General features: G+C 42.1%; 1 protein-coding gene across 6 annotated transcripts in view; it reads right to left on the bottom strand.

Annotated features, from left to right (window-relative positions):
* Window positions 1-9,201: 9,201 nt before the first annotated feature.
* The window catches only part of ppip5k1b (diphosphoinositol pentakisphosphate kinase 1b), a 78,487-nt gene continuing 68,091 nt past the window's right edge, over window positions 9,202-19,597 (bottom strand). For all 6 annotated transcript variants that reach the window (XM_071326656.1, XM_071326658.1, XM_071326660.1 and 3 more), the window contains 3 exons: window positions 17,069-17,206; window positions 15,709-15,828; window positions 9,202-11,352 (listed from right to left, as the gene is read on the bottom strand). In XM_071326656.1, coding sequence (XP_071182757.1) covers window positions 11,252-11,352; window positions 15,709-15,828; window positions 17,069-17,206 — 359 coding nt within the window. In that variant the 3' untranslated portion in view covers window positions 9,202-11,251. The remainder of the gene's footprint in view (window positions 11,353-15,708; window positions 15,829-17,068; window positions 17,207-19,597) is intronic.

Raw genomic sequence — 19,597 nt, 5'->3', positions numbered from 1 at the left:
GCCACCCTTGTCCTTTTGTTGAACTTATTCAAATGTGTTGAGAATACTGTATTGTAAGCTGATATAACAGTATGCAGGAGAGCCTCCCCCCCAGGTCTGTTCTTAGACCGGCAGCAGAGCTAGCCAGACTCACCCAGCTCCGAGTGAATGTTTCCTTTCAGTATTATTAAGATACTCAATGTGTAAGCTACAGATTTATTATGCACTGCGATAGCGTCGATATGCATGTCATGTTGAATACTGTTTAGAGTCACCTAGGTTAGAGAGGGAGGGCATGTATGAATCAGATGTATCAATACTTTGATCAAGCAATCAGCCCAGCCGGCAAAATTAGGCAGTATAACGTGATATTTAGTTCTTAACTGTTTTTTTTCTGGTCAAGAATACATCATAAGCAGAAAATAATTTCATATTCTAGATGTTTTCTGGTCAGATTACAACCAGATAAAGACATATTTGTCCAGATGCTAAATTACATACCCCAGGATAAAAGGGGCCACACTAAGCCTATGAGAGGTTGTCAGTGAAGGTACAAATATATGGCCTTGGATATTTTACAATATGTTGCAAGTGTTTCTAACCGAATTTATCAAATTATAGGGCGGTGTACAGACCTAGTACTGTATGGGTGAGGGAAATCTGAACCAGGGTCAAGATGCGCTGCTTAACGTATATATTGTATGGGTTTTCTAAGTGGTCTGACATGTTGTATTGTCCTCAAGTCTGAGTTTGTTTTTAATTGTGGTGGAGCAATCTTGGTGACTTGATTTCAAATACACGGCTTTAGGATAAAGCATCCTGGGGCCTTGGCAGAACGCAGTGAAACTCTCAATACAAAAATATATACAACAACTATGACTTTGCAGAAGCAGAATGATCTAAACCTGAAATAATATTATTGAATGTTGGGTTGGTATTATTTATGGGTTGCACCTATTTTACTCGGTCGCGTCGTTGCAATTATTCTCAATGTTCTACAAATGCCGCAGTTTATTGATGTCCGACTGATGCTTAGTCTATCTGAACGGGGGCTAATGATTTACGTCAAAATTACACTATAGTTGCCTGGAAATACGATGACATTGCTAGAGTAAACAAATAATTATTAGAAAACACCTTTGCCAGCATTATGTCGTCTAGTTTACTTTAGAGAGATGGCAATGTTGCGATGAGCTAGCAAAGTTAGTCAGAGATAGCTAGCAATACTAACGTTAGCTAGCAAAAATGTCAGTGCTCTCCCCTCAATCCTAATTTCGCTATAGTTATACTGCATCTGAAGTCAATCTGGCGACATCACAATGATGACAAAAGCTTGTCCTACTCATTATTTGCCTCCTTTTGAAATGTCATCGTGTTTTCAAGCCACAGTAATGCACTTAAGACTAAATCTTCATCGGTACCTATTGAGACTGTATTGAGTGGAATTCTCAGCTGGGCATCAGTCCTAAAACGTACGTTCAAAACAATATGGTAACGAAACGTGCAACCCATGAATACTCAATGCTGCTGGATAAAAAAAAACGAACAAACATACATACAATTGTACACAAATATATCCGAAATCAGTGGAGGATAGCCTAAGGAAGTGACGGACTACTGTATTCAGATTTAATTTCTAGAACAAAAATTGAACTCAAAATGGATCTCTCGTTTTATCCATATTGCAGTGGCTGTTGTTTAATTTTCAGTTATGTCCAATACTTACAGAAACACACAATAACACAGAAAAAGTACCAGCTGCAGCTTTTTCTTTTCCTGAATATGACTTGAAAACATTGAAACAATTTTTTAAAAAGTTAAATGAATGATACATGTACATTCATGTGCGGTACACAAATATGTATATACACCTTAAAACAAAATCAAAATAGACATGTTATGAAACATATGATCCTTCTTGTTATACATTTACATGTTAGAGGATTTGAATCAAGCGTATCAAAATCCTAGGCATTGAACAAAGAAACAGTCAATGCTGACTACTGTAAGTACAGATGAAAAATAACAAATATATTTCAGTTCAATCTCTCATTATGAAAAAATGAAGTCATTTGAACATAAGTTCTCTATCATTCTCCCATCTTATCTCTGCATGTGATCTATTTAGTTATTATCCTGAATGTAATAATTTATTAACATGGAAATAAAACAAGAAATGCTCTCTTAAAACCGTATATCTGAAACAGGCGATTGTTTAACTGGTACTGGGATGGCATATAGTATTACTGGGCTGTGCTTTACTGTTTTGCCCTAAGATGTTGTTATTATAAGAAAACGCTGTACTACTGTAGTTTTTCTGTTTTTGCCGCTGTATTAATCATAGTTCTGTTACTATCTTCAGTGCAATATTCTCTCTCTCTCTCGCGCTCTCTCGCTCTTTAAATCTAAAATGCAAAGCTAGAACTACTGCAGATTCATTGTAAAAGGGAAACAGCCTGGTGATGACAAATAAAAATACATTTATTGAAATCAGACCATGAGCCTCTGTTGTTGTTTTGGGATCTTTCTCTCTTATGTGAGTCAGTGTTGTGTCGTGTTGTGACTCCTATGGAAATGAGGGGGAGGAGGAAGGGTTGGCATATGCAGACTAAACTGAACACACGGGGAAAGATGTATTAGTTCAAATGTAGCCAAAAGGAGAAATGAATTAAATAACTGAAAATATAATGTATTATACTCTGAAGCTGAAGCTGACACCATACAACTATGGACACCATTCACCATTCTGAAGCTGAAGCCATACAACTATGGACACCATTCACCAGGTTTCCCCAACTGGCGGCCCACGGGCAATCTACTTAATGGATGATTACCAAACACTATGGACACCATACAATGAATGAATGCATTCCTTCACAAATCCATGAAGGTTGAAATGTTTCAGAAAGGGATACATAGAGGAAAGGAAACAGGGGGCATGTCAGTGTGTTTCATGTACATTTTGTACAGGGCTGGGATGCATATCATCAGAGTTAGGCATCTGTGAGAGTAGGGCAAATCATTTCCCATATTCTAGTATTACACTTCAGGCTCATGGTTTCAAACTCAAGAGAGGAGTGCCATTTAGCTACACAGTCATATCCTTACTATAGGGTTGAGTGAATGCTGCATATTTCTCTTTGTCTAAGAACAAAGCTAGCATTGACCACACACAAGTCAACAATGAGCTGTTTTTAGAAAGTCACACGCAAAAAACTAAACATGTGGGCTGACTGGTTGGCAGTTGATGACCCATTCGTCATCTCTAGTCTCACTTTTAATCAAACTTTCTTGATTAAAATAGAACTATATATATATAGAGTACACAGTGCATTCGGAAAGTATTCAGACCCCTTGACTTTTTCCACATTTTGTTACATTACAGCCTTACTCTAAAATTGATCAAATAAAAAAAAGTCCATCAATCTACACACAATACCCCATAATGAGAAAGAAAAAACTGTTTTTTAGAAATGTTTGTAAATGTAAAAAAATGAAATACCTTATTTACATAAGTATTCAGACCCTTTGCTATGAGACTTGAAATTGAGATCAGCTGCATCCTGTTTCCATTGATCATCCTTGAGATGTTTCTACAACTTGACGGTCGAATTGCTGCAAAGAAACCACTACCAAAGGACACCAATAAGAAGAAGAGTCTTGCTTGGGCCAAGAAAAACGAGCAATGGACATTAGACCGGTGGAAATCTGTCTTTTGGTCTGATGAGTCCAAATTTGAGATTTCTGGTTCCAACCGCCGTGTCTTTGTGAGACGCAGAGTAGGTGAACAGATGATCTCCGCATGTGTGGTTCCTACCATGAAGCATGGAGGTGGTGTGATGTGCTTTGCTAGTGACAGAATTCAAGGCACACTTAACCGCATGGCTACCACAGCATTCTGCAGAGATACGCAATACCATCTGGTTTGCGCAATGACCCAACACACAATTCCAGCCTGTGTAAGAGCTATTTGACCAAGAAGGAGAGTGATGGAGTGCTGCATCAGATGACCTGGCCTCCACAATCACCCGACCTCAACCCAATTGGGATGGTTTGGGATGAGTTGGACCACAGAGTGAAGGAAAAGCAGCCAACAAGTGCTCAGCATATGTGGGAACTCCTTCAAGACTGTTGGAAAAGCATTCCTCAAGAAGCTGGCTGAGAGACTGCCAAGAGTGTACAAAGCTGTCATCAAGGCAAAGAGTGACTACTTTGAAGAATCAACATTTTATTTTGATTTGATTAACCCTTATTTGGTTACTACATGATTTCAAATGTGTTATTTCATAGTTTTGATATCTTCACTATTATTCTACAATGTAGAAAATAGTAAAAATAAAAACCCTTGCATGATTAGTTGTATCCAAACTTTTGACAGGTATTGTACATATTTCTGCTGTTGGGATGAGAATAGGATGTTATATTTTTCTGCATGTTGGTAGGACAAGGCTATGTATGTTTGTGCACATGGAAGTAAGTGATTTATGTTTATGGAGGCAATACAAATGTGATATGACTAAAATGAAAGGGCATTTAGTTGACTAAAATGGCTCACTGTTTGTCATTTTGACAACTAGACTAAATCATTATTCAAATGACAAATGTGACTAAGACTTCATTATACACTGCTCAAAAAAATAAAGGGAACACTTAAACAACACAATGTAACTCCAAGTCAATCACACTTCTGTGAAATCAAACTGTCCACTTAGGAAGCAACACTGATTGACAATACATTTCACATGCTGTTGTGCAAATGGAATAGACAACAGGTGGAAATTATAGGCAATTAGCAAGACACCCCCAATAAAGGAGTGGTTCTGCAGGTGGTGACCACAGACCACTTCTCAGTTCCTATGCTTCCTGGCTGATGTTTTGGTCATTTTTGAATGCTGGCGGTGCTTTCACTCTAGTGGTAGCATGAGACGGAGTCTACAACCCACACAAGTGGCTCAGGTAGTGCAGCTCATCCAGGATGGCACATCAATGCGAGCTGTGGCAAGAAGGTTTGCTGTGTCTGTCAGCGTATCTCCAGAGCATGGAGGCGCTACCAGGAGACAGGCCAGTACATCAGGAGACGTGGAGGAGGCCGTAGGAGGGCAACAACCCAGCAGCAGGACCGCTACCTCCGCCTTTGTGCAAGAAGGAGCAGGAGGAGCACTGCCAGAGCCCTGCAAAATGACCTCCAGCAGGCCACAAATGTGCATGTGTCTGCTCAAACGGTCAGAAACAGACTACATGAGGGTGGTATGAGGGCCCGACGTCCACAGGTGGGGGTTGTGCTTACAGCCCAACACCGTGCAGGACGTTTGGCATTTGCCAGAGAACACCAAGATTGGCAAATTCGCCACTGGCGCCCTGTGCTCTTCACAGATGAAAGCAGGTTCACACGCACATGTGACAGACGTGACAGAGTCTGGAGACGCCGTGGAGAATGTTCTGCTGCCTGCAACATCCTCCATCATGACCGGTTTGGCGGTGGGTCAGTCATGGTGTGGGGTGGCATTTCTTTGGGGGGCCGCACAGCCCTCCATGTGCTCGCCAGAGGTAGCCTGACTGCCATTAGGTACAGAGATGAGATCCTCAGACCCCTTGTGAGACCATATGCTGGTGCGGTTGGCCCTGGGTTCCTCCTAATGCAAGACAATGCTAGACCTCATGTGGCTGGAGTGTGTCAGCAGTTCCTGCAAGAGGAAGGCATTGATGCTATGGACTGGCCCGTCCGTTCCCCAGACCTGAATCCAATTGAGCACATCTGGGACATCATGTCTCGCTCCATCCACCAACGCCACGTTGCACCACAGACTGTCCAGGAGTTGGCGGATGCTTTAGTCCAGGTCTGGGAGGAGATCCCTCAGGAGACCATCCGCCACCTCATCAGGAGCATGCCCAGGCGTTGTAGGGAGGTCATACAGGCACGTGGAGGCCACACACACTACTGAGCCTCATTTTGACTTGTTTTAAGGACATTACATCAAAGTTGGATCAGCCTGTAGTGTGGTTTTCCACTTTAATTTTGAGTGTGACTCCAAATCCAGACCTCCATGGGTTGATAAATTTGATTTCCATTGATAATTTTTGTGTGATTTTGTTGTCAGCACATTCAACTATGTAAAGAAAAAAGTATTTAATAAGAATAGTTCATTCATTCAGATCTAGGATGTGTTATTTTAGTGTTCCCTTTATTTTTTTGAGCAGTGTATTTTAGTCAAAATGACAAAAAAAAAGAGTGCCAAAATGAACACTGGTGTGTGAGAGAGATAGAGAAGTGTGCCCGCTCCAGTGTCTATTCCATGTATTCAGTGTGGGTTCTGTGGTTGCCATGGCACTGTAAGGTAGCCTAGGCAGAAAGCTCTGTAAGTATTGTACATATTGCCAAATCAGGGTTTTGGCTGATCTAGGGTTTTAGCTCTATATCCTGTGTTCTTGACTCTCAAGAGTTTCAGGATTGTGATGAAAAGTATTTGGGCTTGTTAGCTAGCTGGCTGTTTGGATTCAAATAATGTGACTTTTTGTTTAGTCTGTTTGGAAGTATTAAACCAACGACTGCATGCTGTGTCCATAGGTAGCAGAGGAAGTTCAGGGACTGTTCAGTGAATGCTCCTAACCACTGCCAAGATGTGGCTTTTGCGTGTGCTTTTCAGAGGCTGTGGCATCACCTGGTGGGTGCTACATTCATGGCAATGGAGCACCAGTACCAGAGAAGCGACTCCAATGGAGTGACTGACCATTCAGAGAAGCAGGTGTAGTGCGCTGTTGAAGAAGCGCTCCGGGCCTTTTTTATCAGACTGTTCCTCATTAGCTGTCCCGTCGATGCCCTTTACACTGAACTACAATGCCTATCAAATACAAATTGCCTCAACTTAAACCCAAGCAGAGAGACTTTTAATCTCCATTTACATTTTTTGTGTTTTTACTTTTTATGTGCTATGAGATTTTGGACAGCGTTCAAACAGATATTTTTTTTATGAATTATTAGATCTGTAACCCAAGTATGGCTGGTGTTGTAGGTTAGGTCTACTATGTTCTTAATATCTTTGAGCCATTGATTTAAGAGGACAATAATGGAAATACATTTTCAAACTTGTTTTGTGTAATCGTAGATGATTTTAAATCCGTTATGCACTTGGGGTTGTATTGTGTTTTAAATGATCAAATCTATCTAAATGTATTCAGTGTGTGTGTATGTTTGTGTATGTGCACCAGTGTGTGTGTGGCCAATAGTGGTGGGTATGAATGACATCAGTGTTTGGCATTCGGTGAGAAGGCAGACTCGCAGCTTTTTCCGTCGCACTCCCTGTAGGGTGACGCAGCTCTTTCCATTCACCCGCCGTCTCTAGGAGAAGTCAATTACAAAGAGGGGGCTAGCTGAATTGAAGTGGTCTCCATAGCAACACTTTAGAGCTGGAGCCAAGGAAGGAGTCATCATTGTGGTTTGCCGGAATGGGAGAGGGGGAGAGAGAGGGGGGGGGTGAGAGGAAAGAGAAGGAGAGGAGATGGAGAGGAAAGAGGGAGAGATAGAGGGGATAGAGGCGTCCCAGCCAAGAGCAGTGACTCAGATATACTCAGCTGTCAGACATCACCCCTCTCGTTCTTTATAGATCAATAACACAGGCTCCGTCGGTCCAGACCTTCACCACGATAAGGACAACGCAGCCTGTTGATAGACCAGGGACAAACGCAGCCTGTTGATAGACCAGGGACAAAATGCCCTGTTTAGACTGGACAACAGGATGGGACCAGTCTCCCACAAACGCGCACACAGAAATTCTGTCTATCGAAAGAAAACGACAGCTTGGATTTTCCCATGGCCTTAAAGTTGAATGACATGGAGTAATATTAACCCGTGTTCTGTTACATCACCCACCATCCTTGGCTATGTTCTTCAAATGTTCCACTGAGTACACATGTTACAATTCCCATGTATCAGTTCACCATGACCAGTGTGTATAAGAAGAAGCGGACTGAGCCTCATATAGATGCATCATTTCTGTTTCAGAATGAAGAGGTGCTGTAGCTCTGCAGGCGTTGCTGTTCTGTCTGGGATCAGGGAGAATAACGTAACTCAACAGCAGTGGTGGAGAAAATACTCCATTGTCATAGTTGAGTAAAAGTAAAAGCTATACATCAAGTTCCTTAAATTATATATATATATATATATATATATATATATATACACACACACACACTAGCAAACCAGACGCCACGATTGTCTCATTTTGATTATTAAAAAAAAAATTAATGGACAGACGGTCACACTCCGGCATAATTTACAAATGCAGTATTTATGTTTAGTGAGTCCGACAGACCAAATGCAGTAGGGATGACAACGTGTTATATTGACAGGTGCGTGAACCATATTTTTGTCCTGCCTGAGAATTCAAAAAATGTATCCAGTACTTTTGGTGTCAGGGAAAATGTAAGAGAGTAAAAAGTACATATTTTCTTTAGGAATGTAGAGAAGTTGATTTTTATTTTTTTAAATAGGCTAAATAGTAAAGTACAGATACCTCAAAAAACTACTTAAGTATTTTTACACCACTGTTCAACAGTCACAGGACCGAAACTACAGAGACAACGCATCCTGACACCTGAGCTGAGAGCGTTGCTAGACATGGTGGTGCAACAGAGCGTGGAGCTGAGGTACTTGGAGGCCAGAGTGACAGCCAGTGAGAGCCAGGTGGATGAGCTGAAGCGAGAGAACGCCGTTTAAGTAAACAGGCTGGGCACTGGCAGAAAATAATGTGGGCAGGTTAGTGTAATAGTGGGGGTTATGACTATGTATCCAATGCAGTGACTCTGGAGCTGGAGGATGTGGTCTACGTGAGACTCTCCTCAGCTCTCACGATCTTTGATAAATCACAATAAAAACTTAGGGAAGAGCAGAAAGCCACTGAAGTTTCTATGTGAGAAGAACAAACACAATAAAAAGATGTAGTAGGTTTCATATTTTCCTATTGATTCTGTGATGTCGCATTTAAGCTCTGTATGGGCATTCCTGAACTGTACAATGAAAGCTTGTTAAAGATCTGTTTCTCTCCCATCATTCACATGAACGGTGCACTTACACACTATCGACAACTTAAACTAATTGAAGCAAACGATCATCTTTGATCCAATGTGTGGTGCCACTGAGTACCGAGCATATCATACTACACTGTAATAGTGAACCTTGCTGCACCCACAACCCCCCCTCCACACACCCAGACAATAGTGCCCCTATTAGACTTGTTAAAATAGATTTTTATTGCCTGAGACGAATGAAGAACCACAACCTTCAGAAATCAGATTATATTACTTTTAATAAAACAACCTTTTGGTGTTTTATTTCTAGACCTTAATAAGACAACGTCTAAGGAGAGGATTCTATACAGCATCAAGTATCTTTGGCTGATATTACATGGCACAGTAAATAACCACAACAACAGAAAAACAGTCCTAATTTCACCTATAAACACCAGTCATTAAATAAATCATTACTATGAAGAAAACTCACAGAAAAATAAAGCTTTGTTTTACAGATTCAGCAGTGCTAGTTTGACATTAGTGCAGTTGAGAGCTGGAAATAGCATACAGACTACTACATACCAACTACAAATACAATGACATTCATGTTCTCTTCAGAATCCATAGAAACCTTTTGGTTTTACAATTTGGAGAATTACTGTACAAGAAAACCATTGTTTTTGTTAAACGATTCAATGCATACCTTCTTTCTAAAAAAGGTAATTTTTTAACCATAAATACATATTAAATTCAACTTTATTTATCCCTACTGGGACAATACAAATGCCCACATAATATGTATTACATCATTTGATACACAATCGTTTAAATTAACATTAAAAACATAACTTTGGCAAGACAGCAGAAATGTTCAAAATAGTTTGAGGACCCAATCCAGACTGAGGAAGCCTAAAGGTACAGCTATTTCCCTCTGGAGTGGTTTACCCTTGAAATACTGTAAAAAACATATTTACCACAGATTTTTATGTAAGGTGTTGAGACACGTGTATTGTTTATATTTTTGGTATGTTTGAGATAAGGATTTGAAATATATTTCACATGGGACTCAAACATAAAACCAATTATGTATATAAAATATGAGTTGTGTATTATTTTGTGACAAAATGCTGTGTAGACATGATATGAAACATACACTGAGTATACCAGAAAGAAACACCTTCCTAATATTGAGTTGCGCACCCTCTGAATGGCACACACACAATCCATGTCTCAATTGTCTCAAGGTTTACAAATCCCTTTTTGACCTGTTTGCTCCCATTCATCTACACTGATTAAAGTGGATTTAAGTGACATCAATAAGGGATCATAGCTTTCACCTGGTCAGTCTGTCATAGAAAGAGCAGGTGTTCTTAATGTTTTGTATACTCAGTGTACAGTATTCCTGTTGTATCGTATTGTAACCTTTCCCCCCCAAAATCACGTAAAGTACAGTCACCACAAAACAGAATATAAAAAGAGGGACACACAACAAAACACACGTGGTCCCGTGTGGCTCAGTTGGTAGAGCATGGCGCTTGCAACGCCAGGGTTGTGGGTTCATTCCCCACGGGGGGACCAGGATGAATATGTATGAACTTTCCAATTTGTAAGTCGCTCTGGATAAGAGCGTCTGCTAAATGACTTAAATGTAAATGTAAAACTGAGAAAGCAGTCTGTATTTGATCAACTGGCTCAACTATACCTGTATGCCAATAATTATGTCTGCCATGATTGGTGTAGAATATTCTGAACCTGCCTCCCGTCTCTGAGAAAAGAGGTACTCCTGCAGAGACAGATTTTGTGTGTGTATATATATATATATATATATGGTTCCATATAGAATAGGATATGGATGAAGCATGGAAAAACATATAGTTTCTCCCATTGTCTCTGTTCAGCAACCACATCAGCAGGCAGTCTGAATCAAGGACAGACAGATGGGCTGTAGGGATGCATCCAGCCTCCGGCGGGTCTATACCCTGCCGAGGACACTGGCCATAGGCTCCCCTGGCTGTCGCTCAAATGGGGCAGTGTTGGTTGGACAGACAAAGCCTGAGGGTTTTGGTTTGTTTTTGTCCACAAAATAGGACGAACGGTCCTCAGGGTCCAGCACTGTATGTGACTGTGATTACTAACAAGAGTTTGAAGGCACTCATAGGTTGACGGGCACAGTGTGGATGGATGGATTAATAATGGCTGCCTCTGAAGGTCCAGGTGTTGGGTTGTCCTGCGGTTCCTCTGTGGGATCCGGTGAGGGGGTTGCGGACTACTCACTGAAGCTGAAGTGTATGGCTGGGTTTGATGGGTTCACTGAGGTGGGGGAGGAGGGCCCTGCACTGGACACTGTGCTGGGGGGGCCACTGCTTACTGCGCACACACAATGAAAAGAGAGAGACCCACACAAACATAAACAGGTCAAATATTAGGTGAAAGTAATTGAGTTGTGATTGAAATTGAGGAAATTAGAATATTAGGCATAGTCCTGGGTGAAACTCAACTACTGGTGTTTAATCTGTTTTACCTCCATATATCTCCATCCAACCACATACAAATACACTACATGGCTTGTCGAACATCTCATTCCAAAAACATGGGCATTAATATGTAGTTGGTCCCCCGTTTGCTTCTATAACAGCCTCCACTCCTCTGGGGAAACTTTCCACTAGATGTTGGAACATTGCTGTGGGGACTTGATTCCATTCAGCCACAAGAGCCTTAGTGAGGTCGGGCACTGACGTTGGACGATTAGGCCTGGCTCAAAGTCGGCGTTCCAATTCATCCCAAAAGAGTTTGATAGGGTTGAGGTCAGGGCTCTGTGCAGGCCAGTCAAGTTCTTCCACACAGATCTCGACAAACCATTTCTGTATTGACCTCGCTTTGTGCACAGTGGCATTGTCATGCTGAAAGGGCCTTCCCCAAACTGTTGCCACAAAGTTGGAAGCACGGAATTGTCTAGAATGCCATTGTATGCTGTAGTGTTAAGATTTCCCTTCACTGGAACTAAGGAGCATGAACCATAAAAAAACAGACCCATACCATTATTCCTCCACCAAATTTCACAGTTGGCGCTATGCATTGCTGCAGGTAGCGTTCTCCTGGCATCCTCCAAACCCAGATTCGTCCGTTGGACTGCCAGATGATGAAACGAAATTCATCACTCCAAAGAACGCGTTTCCACTGCTCCAGAGTCCAATAGCGGCGAGCTTTACACCACTCCAGCCGACGCTTGGCATTGCGCATGGTGATCTTAGGCTTGTGTGCGGCTGCTCGGCCATGGAAACCCATTTCATGAAGCTCCCGACTAAACGTTATTGTGCTGACGTTGCTTCCAAGGGGCAGTTTGGGAATCGGTAGTGAGTGTTGCAACCGAGGACAGACGAACTGACCACTCCGCGGTCCCGTTCTGTGAGCTCGTGTGGTCTACCATTTCGCGGCTGAGCCAATGTTGCGCCTAGACATTTCCACTTCACAATAACAGCACTTACAATTGACCAGGGCAGCTCCAGCAGGGCAGAAATATGACTGACTTGTTGGAAAGGTAGCATCCTATGAAGGTGCCACGCTGAAAGTCACAGAGCTCTTCAGTACAGGCCATTCTACTGTCAATGTTTGTCTATGGAGAGTCCGTGGCTGTGTGCTCGGTTATATACACACCTGCCTGCAACGGGTGTGGCTCTAATAGCCGAATCCACTAATTTGTTTCCACATAATTTTGCCCATGTAGTGTATCTAAGTTGCCCTACTGTTTACCTTCTGTACTAGCTATTAAAATTAGTGCCTAATCAGACCATTATTACTGTTCCAGCTGGCTACGTTAGGTATAAAACGTTAAGCGTAGCACATGATTAATAGCAATATCGCCAGCATCTTGTATATGTGACTCGTTTCAGGAAACTAGGAGTATGGTCGCACATCACTACTTCACAGGAGAGGCATTTGAACGTTTCTGTTTATTACGTGAGATGTTCAGTATGTGTTGAGTCCTTTCTACCGCGGCGTTTTAAAAATATATAACGTTAGCCATCGAGAACTACAACATTTTTGCTACTTTTCTAAACATTGATGCCCTGAATGTAGCAGGCGCTTTAGACAGATCAGTTGGAAAAAGTGATTTGCTACTTTCTGCACACGACACGGTCAGTGTGAACTGGAGTAACTTGACAATGCTAGCCAAACAAGATGTAGCTACAAACAAAACGGAGTTAAATGGTTCCAGTGAAGCATTCATCCTTGTATACGGTTAAGAGTTGCGCAGCGGTCTAAGGCGCTGAATCTCAGTGCTAGAGACATCACTACAGACCCTGGTTCGTTCCCGGGCTGTATCACAACCGGCCGTGATTGGGAATTCCATAGGGCACAATTGACCCAGCGTTGTCCGGGTTAGGGGAGGGTTTGGCCGGGGTAGGCAGTCCTTGTAAAAAAATTCCTTGTTCTTAATTAACTGACTTGCCTAGTTAAATAAAGGTCAAATAAAAAAATGGAGTCTAGCTACATTTTCAGATATTATAATTTTGTCAAAGTCGTTTCCATTGCAAGTTAAAGCGTATTGTTAGCTAGCGAACGTCACGTGTATGATGTGTAGTAATATTATTTTAATCAGAAATCCATTTTCATTCTTAGTTATAGCTAACTAACATTGAACCTGGTTGGTTAGCTTTAGCTACCTGCAGATTCATACTACAGCATTGTTTAGCTAGCTACATGGCTAGGCTACCTGCCGTCCCACTTAGCTAGATGTGGCCGGGGGTTATAGCATTTCCTTCACATGACCCATCAATTTAGACAAGTGTGTCTGGTAAGCGTCATCTAATATTTATAAAATATTTTATCTGGACACTTTGTTGTTGATATTGCTACTATGCAAGTAACCATTGCAGTATACTGTTTATACCTTCTGTATCCTGTGCATGTGACAAATCAACTTTTTATTTTATTTGACATTGTGTTTACCAGAGACTGTAATGTGAAGAACATGACCCGCACCAAAGTCAGATTAGGATATAGGCCAAGGATTAGATAAAGTGTACTTTTACCTGCAGTTTATCCTTATTGTAAGATACTACTTTCACCACTTTTAGTCTTGAAATCGTTGGTTGTTTACTACACTACCTTACTCACTCTGTTTAGCACATGGCCTCACGTGTGAATCCTTGAAGAGATGGGTGGGGCTAAGACTTAAGATGGTGTGAACGATGCTGAATGGGCGTAGACAAAGATGAACTGTCCAGTAGGTGTACAAAAACATTCAAGGGCCATTTTCTCAAAAGTAAGTTACAAGTTTATCAACTTTCAAAGCAGAATTACTTTCCCATTGTTCCTCAACTGTAGTGTATGATATACCATTTTCTAGCTCTGAGTCTCTACTTGTATCCAATGCAAAAACCACAATTTTAAAATTTTGCTACATAAGACCGAATCGAGGCGGTCGTCACATATTTCAAATTCTCTCTCATTGACAGACGGGCGAGTGTCATCATGACATGCAGCACTTTGGGGTGGACACCCACTTGTCTCAATCAATGAGAGAAGATTGTACATAGACAAGATGGCGGAATACACATTGTTGGACTACTTCATGGAGCCAAAAATGGATTTAATTGAATAACAGAGAATTTTCTAAATTCAAACAAACCCCTTGCAATTAGACATGGAAGTTAAGAAGACGTGTTGTCTTCCAAGTCGAGAATTGAGGAAGTATTGACAATTAAAAGGTTGTTCTGAAAATCTCTATGCTACGTTTAACATTACCTACCTAGTAACGCCTATCAGCCAGCTGGAACAGTAATAATGGTCTGACTAGGCAACATTTTTAATAGCTACTTCTGTACTAAATTCAGTTGCACTAAATTCAGTTGCATTGGGAAAATAAACAATGTCACGCCATCTCAAATGAAAACAAAACTGCTATTCATCTAAGCGACACTTCTAACATCCAGCATGTTTTCTACTCCTCCTCCACACCATAATAGACATTAAATGGGTTATGAGGAATGAGGAGAGAGAGAGAGAGACTGAGAAAGCAGCTCAGAGCAGCTGTTGAAGCAATCCTAAAATACTGGTAAAGGGCCAAATGAATCACCATGTAGCCCACTGGAGGCACAACGAGTGGGAAGGGAGGGAAGAGGGAGGGGGGGCACCGACAACAACGGACCCCAGTGGCGAGTCGGAGACGGCTCGGCAAAACTAAGTGGTGTTATTTTGCCGAGTCCTACTTTACTGAAGTCATAATTGATCGCGCCTCTCCTCTTGGCGATGAAAGACAAAAACACAAGGCTCTCATTTAGTTTGACAGTTTAAGGCCCAGCAAAGCAGGCTTTTTATATCTCATGCTGTGGGGGAAAAAACTGTCTCTCTCTGCCTGGTTATGGGTGCTGGTCAGGCTGTTAGCCTGTGTCATGATCATTAGGCAGTAATAGGCAACAAACGGAAGAAAACAGACTGAAAATGGGGAGGTACTAATGGGATTTATTAAACATTTTCTATCGCATGCCCTATTGAACACAACCCTGCTCTAGGACAATGTAAGTGTGGCTAAGACTAAGCATTGCTATTGTGGTGTTGGATCCTAAAACAATCCCCTTTCCCTACCATCATTTTCATGTTTGTAGATCTGATCTACCCATGAGGTTGGGAGGAGCGTCCGCCATATTGCTTACACCCATCTGGGTAAGGGCTTGGGGTGGTGGTCGGACGGACACGGAAGAACACGGTCAGTATACTCACAGCATAGTGGGTGGGTGGGGGGCCGAACAGGAGTTTCTGAGGAGGAGAGGGCCTTTGGTGGGGGGTAGGTGTGTGCCTGGCCATACCCCTGGCTTGACGTGTCGAACAAGACAGAGAGAGCTGGAGGGAAACGATAAATGGTGTTTATATAAGATGTACACTACTAAACATTATATTAGGAGACCTACAGGGGATATGTATTATATGCCACTGAGAAAGACAGTGATGACTCGGACACAAAATATACACTACATGACCAAAAGTATGTGGACACCTGCTCAGCAAATATCTCATTCCAAAATCAATTCATATGGAGTTGGTCCCCCCCAGGTCAGTCAAGTTCTTCCACACCAATCTTGACAAGCCATTTCTGTATGTACCAGGCTTTGTCATGCTGAAACAGGAAAGGGCCTTCCACAAACTGTTGCCACAAAGTTGGAAGCACAGAATTGTCTAGAATGTCATTGTATGCTGTAGCGTTAAGATTTCCCGTCAGCGGAACTAAGGGGCCTAGCCCGAATCATGAAAAACAGCCCCAGACCATTATTCCTCCTCCACCAAACTTCACAGTTGGCACTATGCATTCGGGCAGGTAGTGTTCTCCTGGCATCCGCCAAACCCAGATTAGTCCATAGGACTGCAAGATGGTGCAGCGTGATTCCAGAGTCTAAAGGCGGACAGCTTTACATCACTCCAGCTGACGCTTGGCATTGCGCATGGTGATCTTAGGCTTGGCCATAGAAACCCATTTCATGAAGCTCCCGACGAAACAGTTATTGTGCTGACGTTGCTTCCAGAGGCAGTTTGGAACGCGGTAGTGAGTGTTGCAACCGAGGACGTTTTTAAGCACTTCAGCAATAGGCGGTTCCGTTCTGTGAGCTTGTGTGGCCTACCAACTCGTGGCTGAGACGTCGTTGCTTCTAGACGTTTCCACTTCACAATAACAGCACTTACAGTTGACCGGGGCAGCTCTAGCAGGGCAGACATTTGACGAACTGACTTGTTGGAAAGGTAGCACGTCTATGGCGATTGCATGACTATGTGCTCAATTTGATCCAACTGTCAGCAACGGGTGTGGCTGAAATAGTTGAATCCACTATTTTGAAGGGGTGTCCACATACTTTTATAGTGTATGTATTTGTTAGCTTGTTCCCAGATCTCCTTTTATAGTGTATGTACTTGTTAGCTTGTTCCCAGATCTGTTTGTACCGTCTTGCCAACTCTTATGGTCATTATCACGCCAATGACCATCGGAGTTTGCAGGACAGCACAAACAGAACGTGGATCAGGTCCGGAGTGTGCAAGCTAGGCATGTTGCTTCTGGAAAGCGCCAAATACCTACCTTGACTAGAATACCTACCTTTCATGGTCTTAGCGTGGGCGTCGCTGCTGTCCTCACACACAGCATTGAGGAACTCGTCCACCTGCTTGAGGGAAAGCGAGTTGTGCAGCGTCTCCAGTGGGTAGATAGAGGGCACCATGGAGCAGCCTTCGAAGCCTGCAGCGGGGAGAGGAGACACACAGTTGCACCACCCCTCCATCTGATCAAGGAGAAGTGGCGATACAGTAATCGAGCATGTAGCCCATTCCCCCAATGGCCCGGATCACCATTTCTGGTAATTAAACCACTTGATGGAGAAAGGTAGACATGGGTGTCCTGCAGTGCACCATGCGAGGACCATGCCAAAATCCAGCCAAGTCATTCACACTAAAGTAGCACGCCATAGAGACTCAACTAAAGACCTGTTTTGCATTGCAAACACGTCCTGCGCCGAGGCCTAGTGTTGTGTGACGACAGCCTTTTCTCACACACACACACACACACACACACACACACACACACACACACACACACACACACACACACACACACACACACACACACACACACACACACACACACACACACACACACACACACACACACACACACACACACACACACACACAATCCTTTGATATACACTGCAGCCCAAAAGAACACCACGATGGAAGCGATATCACCACACAAACACAAGGAATGGATGAGGTCAAGCAATGCATCATCCATCCATTTCCCAGAAAACATGCAGTCACAGCCTTGCATTTCACCCCGAACTGTCCAACGTGTTGTACATTAAATCCCAACAGTACTTTTAAATGATCAGCAAACAGCTTCGACGGTCCGCATTCTAGTCTTCCGCTGATATGTTAAATCTTCCCCAACAGACTGACAGTTTAATTGAGATTAATCAACATGTTAATGTGCTTTCTCAAGAGATAAGCCACAAATAACCAGTCAACTTAGTCAGGATGGACTGCCACCAACCCCAACGATCACACTGTGGCGAAGCTTTGCTGGAGCTTTAGAGTTTGCTGAGCTTCAGCAATAAGCAGTTCCAACATCATCATTAAATCTGGGCAAGCCAAGGTCAGAGTAGAACATGAGGGTTTTGCCTGCCAAAGTCTTCGATGACAACGCTAAAGAATATCGACCCTGACTTCTGTGGAAAAGGCCTGTAGCCACAAAGAATCTCAGAAAAGGTCCTAGGGATCCTGTTAAAACATGTTCTAAGACAACAACAAAAACCTTCCAGCTCAGAGTAGGTTTTAGGGTGATAAGACACTGCTCAGAAACTGAGCCAGGTGTAAAATCAATTCATAAAAGTTCTCAGCTGGTAATTACAATAGTTTGAGGTAGCGCAAATGAAAGATTTTGATGGTTGAAAATATGGGGAATAACCAATCGCAGAGGCATCACCAGCTGTGAACTCTATAGCACGCTTCAGACAAAATGTACATTTCAGTCACTTAGCAGACGCTCTTATTCAGAACGACTTACAGGAGCAATTAGAGATAAGTGCCTTGCTAAAGGGCACCAACAGATTTTTCACAGTGAATGTGACTAAAACTTTGACATATCTTTAGTTTGACACTATCACTTTGCCTACTCTTAATTCTTCCCTAACATATTGGCATGCATAACCTTTAAAAAAAAAAAAAACCAATTCTGATGGTTGTTTAAAGCAGAATTTTGATAGTATTACTGTTATATCAACACACTCGTCACTCCCGTATAAAAAGTCTAAATCGCTTAGGCACAGTAGGCATCAAGACACTTGCATTAAACATTTTGAAGGGTCTATCATTTTCATCGAACACAATCAAAGTTAACATGGATTCCTTCAAAGCTAATTTTTTAACAATGTGATATTGCGCTCCAAAGGGACAACTTGAAATAATAAAAATAAGTGATTATTTATTAGCCTAATAGTTATGAGTATTAAGTATTTAAGCATATCATGTGAAATAGTCCTTGTAAAATAATTGTCAAAAGCGCAAGATACAGTTGAAGTCGGATGTTCACATACACTTAGGTTGCAGTCATTAAAACTCGTTTTTCAACCACTCCACAAATTTCTTGTTAACAAACTATAGTTTTGGCAAGTCGGTTAGGACAGCTACTTTGTGCATGACACAAGTAATTTTTCCACCAATTGTTTACAGACAGATTATTTCACTGTATCACAATTCCAGTGGGTCAGAAGTTTACATACACTAAGTTGACTGTGCCTTTAACAGCTTGGAAAATTCAGGAAAATGAAGTCATGGCTTTAGAAGCTTCTGATAGGCTAATTGACATAATTTGAGTCAATTGGAGGTGTACCTGTGGATGTATTTCAAGGACTACCTTCAAACTCAGTGCCTCTTTGCTTGACATCATGGGAAAATCAAAAGAAATCAGACAAGACCTCAGGAAAAATAACCAAAATAATTTGGTTCAACCTTGGGAGCAATTTCCAAACGCCTGAAGGTACCACGTTCATCTATACAATCAATAGTACGCAAGTATAAACACCATGGGACTACGCAGCCGTCATACCGCTCAGGAAGGAGAAGCATTCTGTCT

The sequence above is a fragment of the Salvelinus alpinus genome, chromosome 9 (genome assembly GCF_045679555.1).
Source record: "Salvelinus alpinus chromosome 9, SLU_Salpinus.1, whole genome shotgun sequence".
In the NCBI taxonomy this organism is placed as follows: domain Eukaryota; kingdom Metazoa; phylum Chordata; class Actinopteri; order Salmoniformes; family Salmonidae; genus Salvelinus; species Salvelinus alpinus.
Note: the sequence above shows the minus strand (reverse complement) of the source record. Positions and strands in the feature narration are given on the sequence as shown.